Source organism: Porites lutea, chromosome 8, assembly GCF_958299795.1.
Source record: "Porites lutea chromosome 8, jaPorLute2.1, whole genome shotgun sequence".
Taxonomy (NCBI): Eukaryota; Metazoa; Cnidaria; class Anthozoa; order Scleractinia; family Poritidae; genus Porites; species Porites lutea.
In genome coordinates, this window is record NC_133208.1 from 18,271,731 (window position 1) to 18,277,942 (window position 6,212).

The 6,212-nt window shown below is 38.9% G+C and overlaps 1 protein-coding gene across 2 annotated transcripts; it reads right to left on the reverse strand.

Moving 5' to 3' along the window:
• Window positions 1–1,239: 1,239 nt before the first annotated feature.
• LOC140946855 (uncharacterized) lies at window positions 1,240–5,019 on the reverse strand. Of its 2 annotated transcripts, XM_073395959.1 has the most exons (8): window positions 4,551–5,017; window positions 4,389–4,456; window positions 4,121–4,229; window positions 3,577–3,653; window positions 3,065–3,193; window positions 2,364–2,560; window positions 1,881–1,950; window positions 1,242–1,720 (listed from the first exon to the last, which is right to left on the reverse strand). In XM_073395959.1, the coding sequence occupies exons 5-8, from the start codon at window positions 3,173–3,175 to the stop codon at window positions 1,370–1,372; spliced, it is 729 nt and encodes a 242-aa protein (XP_073252060.1). In that variant the 5' UTR covers window positions 3,176–3,193; window positions 3,577–3,653; window positions 4,121–4,229; window positions 4,389–4,456; window positions 4,551–5,017; the 3' UTR covers window positions 1,242–1,369. The 2 variants fall into 2 exon arrangements, with proteins under 2 accessions (XP_073252061.1, XP_073252060.1); XM_073395960.1 differs by lacking the exon at window positions 1,881–1,950 and having other exon boundaries at window positions 1,240–1,721; window positions 4,551–5,019.
• Window positions 5,020–6,212: the final 1,193 nt, after the last annotated feature.

Here is a 6,212-nt window from a genome sequence, read left to right on the forward strand (position 1 = left end):
TAGTGTCTCGTTTGTGTGTCATGTTCTGAAGTGTGCAAGATTTCTTAGGGAAGTCCCCTTTTTACTAGTTATTTTCTCGTCGATTACGCTCTTAAAAAAATCTACGTGTCAAGCTTCGACAGAATGTAATAAAAAGTAATTGTCCAGCTACTCTAACAAATTATTGCACTATTTTTCAACCTCACAGGAGTTTATCCAAACCCTGGATGAGGAGCTAGCAAAAAAAACTTGCTACAAGAGCTCTACAGAGGGGAGTGGGCAGCATGGACTATATAGATATGTTTCTTATCCAGGAGGACCCAGAAGATGAGAATGACGATGCCGCTCTACCGTCTTCCCTTTCTCTATCCCCCCCCCCCTGAAGTGTCAAGTCCAGCACCACTGAACCCTGCCCAATCTACACCTGCATTCACCCCAGCCTCAGACTAGAGCATATCTGGAACATCAGCTTCAGGTGGGCCCTCATCTTTCAGGCCACCACCAACAGCATCTATGGCAAGGTCAAGTGAACCAGTGCCTGAGTGGTGCAAATGTTGACATTGCCGCAGAATGTCGCAGGAGGTTGAGAACCGGTGCTGTAATTCTTGAGACTGTGTCTCACTTAGCGCACGTTTTCACAAGCTATGCCTGGACCCTGATTATTTACAATTAAGTATAAAGTGTTCAGGGGATATCAGAAACGACCGTCAAGATAATAGCAGCAGAGCCTTCCGAAAGGCTGCCTATCGTCATTATATAATTGAAGAATAAGGCTACCTTGGAAAACACAAAAGAAGGGTATGCCCTTCATGCTGTGTATGGAAAATTCGAGAGCACTACCCTTCCTCAACTGGGGTGTACATGGGGTTCAAACCTCGCTAAAATGGAAATAACTTTTTGATAGGTTTCTACAAGGAATTTTTAATTGCTGTTGTTTGTTCAACCTCATGCCATACCCCCAACCCCACACCCCCTCAAAAAAAAATTGTCCTGGATTGAGTACCCCTGTGAATATCGCCCCATGAAAACAATAGCATTACAGCTCTATTTGTATTGTGGCAGTGCGAGCAAATTTTATAATATGGATAATTAGACTCACAAAAACGGATTCCAACAGCTAGTTCAATAAGGACCAATCTACTCCGGTATTTACATTTACTAACCAATCCTTTGTCTTCGGTTAACTTTTGCATTATTTAGTTTCACATATTGTGCATTAAAATTATTAAGCAATTCTCATAGGTTATATTTATTGTCAATTTATTGTCAAAAACACCATGGTTGCTTATTGTGCATCATACATGACAGTCCTTCGTTGATGAATATTTTCTTACACTGCACATGAATACATAAAGGTTCCATATTTATTACATATTTTACATCAGGTTTCCTAGTTTTTCTTAAACCTGCTGCTGGGCTGAATAAAGAGCTCGCTTGAAGGTGGGGGTGGCACGACAGCAATTGAAGGGGCTATCCTCCTTGGGTCATCAGCTTCCATTGGGACCGCCCTCTGCATATTTTCATTATCCTCCACACGTAGACGAAACACTTTAGCCAGAAGCATCCAAATATAACCATAGTCTTTGGCCTGCTTTACAATTTTCACATTCCAACTCTTTGTTCTTTGGTTGTACTTCCGGGTCACAGCAACCTCGCCTAGCACATCTTCTTGTTCAGGAATATCGAGGTGATAGTTCCAGTCAATGGCAGCTAGTTGTTTTCTTGCTTTGTAGACTTTCTTCCTAAAAAGAACAATTGATCAAAATAGACAGTGTTCCATGAGATCTTTGTTCACACAGGGCAAATTTTTGAAGTATACAACAATTTGAGCTTCTCTAAAGGCTAGAGATAATAATTTATAAATACTATGAACTTTTAAAACTATGAAGTGTCGTTACTTCCGTGTAGGAAATTCTCTTGCTGGCATACATCAATGACAGAGAGTTGGCTCGTTCTAATGCGCCTGTATGCCTAAAAGTAACATAAATATTTTTGAAAAACATGGTTAAATATACATGTAATAATTAAAGAAGGACAATGAATTGAGCTTGACATAGAAAGGCACTTAGGGGCTGGCCAACACCTTAAGAAGGTTTTCACAAGGTCCACAGTGGCAATAAAAAATAAACCCTTGCCTAAGCCTGACAACGTTAACGTTACTGAGCTTAGTTCAAGGAATGGGGCTGCTTGGAGTTATTGACATAGTATTCATTAACACATTCTTCTTTTAAGTTTCCTCCATACATTTCTTTTGCCAAGGACCAAGCAGACAGGAATACAAACCAAAATATTTTTTCTTTGAACATTATATTTGAATAAACCAACGTATTGAAATAAGATATATATTTAGTATTTCTTATGAAAACAGGGTTCCCCTTATATACCTGAATCTGGTGTAGTACTTGAAACTTTCAAGAAGGTCAGGATCCAGGATAATTTTTTGCAGTGCCTCAAACTCTTTGGATCTCCTGTCAAACCATGGAAGCTGGTGGTTTTCCTCAGTGATTGGCTTGTGGTCACAATGGCCATCAGCCCACTCATGTTGATTGCACACATGGTGTAATAGTGAGATCCAGGTATCCTGATTTCATAATAGTAAAATTTCATTGAAACAGATATAACAAGATGATAATGACATAGTGTCTGTTTACATGGAGGTAGGGAACCCCAGGTAGGTGAGGTAACCCGCTTTGGTGGAGTATCCCGCTTGTCCATATAATATCTCATTTTAATTTGATAGATGGGGTGACCCACCACATTTTACCTCACCTATCCGAGGTCCCCCACCTCCATGTAAACAGACCCTAAAACATTGTGAAGAAACAAAGTGTTTACAGCCTGATATAATATAATGTGATAATTTTCAAAAAAGTCTCAGAAAAAAAAAATTCAGACCTGTCACTAAGATTTCAAGTTGCTGGGTACATAAAATAAGTAGGCAGAGAATCAAACAACGGGGGGTTTCGTTTGGTTCCATTTTTCTTCTATTTTCCTTTGAGTGTAGCTGGGGGCCACATAGACCCATCACCTCTTACTGACAACCCTGTTATTAATTACTTTAAAAAAGATGATAAATTGGAATTACCTTCAATATCTTCAGAGCTTCTAGCTCATTGCCTTCCACTTCAGATGCCAGACTGCAACAGTGCCAAAAGTGTCTAACAATGTGGTCAGACCAAAGGGTCACTTTTTCCATCCCCTTTGCACTTCCCACCTACAGAAGATCAATAACAAGCCTTAAATTTTTTTCTCTGGCAGAGATAAATGCAACGACTCAAAAAAATAAACCTACATTGACAGTCCAATCATCATTGTCAAACTTTGAGCATTTAATTCTCTACAGATTATGTTAACAACATTTCTTAGTCCATTCCTGGCCCATTGGTTAAAGATATGATTTGATTATCCTGGAAATATACAACAGTGAAGTATACTACATGGGCGTATTTACAAGTGACAACACAATGTATGTTTATGTTCTATTTATAGGAAAGAGTCTTACCAATACATGGGACAGAGTCACATATTAGAAAGAATTACACTAAATTTGTTCTTTGTGGCCACTGTAAAATTAATATAATATCAACTCTAACTCACATTTTAAAGACACTTCCGGATTCCTTTTGACTTATGCCAGACATCAAGTGAGTGGAATATCTGTCTAAAGGCATGAGCTAGAATACAAGGAAAATAGTTTAGTATGTTTAGAAAATACAAAGTAAACTACTTGAGTTCACTGATAAATAGGAAGCATTGAAAACCCACAGGCAAAAAGCATGAGTTGTAAATAACAGCAGAAATTTTGGTAAGAATATGGAAATGACAACACAGCTAACCCATTGATGGTTTGGTTCAATTGATGAGAAAAAAGTTGACAAGAAAAGCACAACCTAAAACATATTTCAAGGCTGGGTGCTCTATGGTTTTAATACAAAACTATTAACGTAATCTCCCGGCATACTTCAACCTTCCTCATCCATCATGATTTATTGAACGTTCAGACATTCACTCAATGAAAACCTGATGCATCTAAAATTTTTATCACAGGAAGAACTTCAAATTGCTCCTTCACCGTTATGTCCGAGACAGATATGTGAAATAATTATGGAAACAGAAAATCAATACCGAAATGACCACCTACCTATTGTCACAAGCCATTCCAGCAACTGGACTTTCCACTGGTGGAGCAATGACAGAACCGTCATACTTGCCTCTTTTCACAGGGGTCGAGGTGTGCAAATTAGAATCATCTGCAAAACAATATACAACATATTATAACTTTTATTTCAATGAAAACAGAATTAATCCCGATGGACTGTGTCCATTAAATGTTCCGGCCACATGCACTGCTCACATAAAAAAGAAGTCCCTGAACAGGGATTCCAGATCGATCTCGTGCATCTAGTTACCTGCTAGGGGTTGTTGTACTGCACTTGACTCTTCCGTACTCTTCTTCATGGCTTGCTTGGCTTTTAAACTGTTAAAATAAAGTAATATTTAACAGGTAGTTAGATTCGACGTTGCAGCTTCGACTAAAAAGCAATATTAATGTAGAAGTCTTATTTTCTCACCTTTGTTGCCTTCGCATCTCAAACGACAACAAATGCTGCAAGAAAGCAGTGTCGGTGGAGAAGACACACTGGGCTTTCAGCTTTTTAAATGTGTCCAGAATGTCACGGCGGACGTAAATCCTTCCATGGGACTTGAGCCACGAACTCCGAGAGTCAGATCTCTTCTCTATGCTCTTAACAAAGCTTCCAGGTGACAAGAGCCTACGGCCACTGCCGTAGCGTTTACCGCCTCGAGCCGACATCCTTCGCTTGGAGCGCTAAATAGCGCTTAGGATTTCCACAATTCTCCAAAAAATTACTGTAACACGAAAGCCTTATGTCTAAATAATTTAAATATATAGATAAAATACAAAACGAACACCGATTAGCGACGATGGAAACAGATTTTCACTTGATTTGTGAGGGTTCGCGTCAGTTTGATTTCTTGTTGGGCTGAACACTTTTCAAAGAATCGAGCATGCGCAATGCATGTGACACGGCTCCTTTAAGAAGAGGTGATAAAGTATAAACTAAGTCACAGCTTGAATCGATCATGTTTTAGCTAGTCGTTACAGAGTTGTTGTTTTTGTTCATATCGTTAGTGTGTATAATTCAGTAGATTTTTATTTTCTCTCCCTCTTAAGTCTTTAGCTCTTATGCGATGCGCCCAATCTTACGACAAGTGGTGTTGGTTTCAAAAGTGAAATTTAGTAATTGTGATTTTTTTTCTGATCTACGGCTCTCAGTCTGGATAATATTCAGCGTGATGCCTGTGTTTGATGTACACCGGAAACCGGAAAAAGCTAGTTTTGTCCGCGGGCGGCTATACGTTAATTTCGACAGTTTAAGGTAAAATATTAAGATAATGTCTAAATCATTTGTGAACTGTGATAGTTTTTTGCGTAAATATCTCTCTTCGATCAATTGTGACAATTAAGCCAGATTTATACTAGCGATGTAAAAATTTCCTCCGTCTATGTTGAAACCGAACAAACCTCGCGAGTATCCGCTTTAGCTGGTGATCTCCCTGAGAGATTATATAGTTGTTGTTTTCATTGTTTATTCATCAAGTTCTCAGTTGTAATTATTTTTCGGTAGGATTGTTCTTATTTATTGTTTATTCAGTGGGTCGGCTAAAACTAAAGACGAAGAGTGAAGCTCCAATGCAGAATTATTGAAGTATTTGATATTATGCTTTCGACAGTGCACGTGAATAGCAACTACGTTGGATGTCCACTTAAGATAAACTGGATTAAGTGTCGAAGATGAAAGATTGCTCAATAAAATGAACATTGTTGACAGCTTTAAGATAGGCTCCGGGTCTCTTGATGTAACCCTTGGTTCAAAACAATAGACTTGGCGCCTCGCCCTTCAGAAATATGCGAAGATCGCGACGTTGAACGTCGCAATCCCCCGAAAATCGACCCTGCGGCTTGTAATGCCGACAACTTTGGGTTTCCGTTAATTTTTTACTCTACGAAAAATAACCCAACCGGAAGAGTGAAACTAAAAACGATCATAGGGGCTTTATCAGATAACCTTCAAAAATTGTGGCCGTCCTCAGAATAAAAAAGAGAATTGTTTTCTTCTTAAAGTTTCGTCTTGCATATCTACGCATAATTTATGAGAAGACGAAGAGTCAAGTTCCCCTGGGGCCTCTCTTGGGAAAACAAAACATACAAG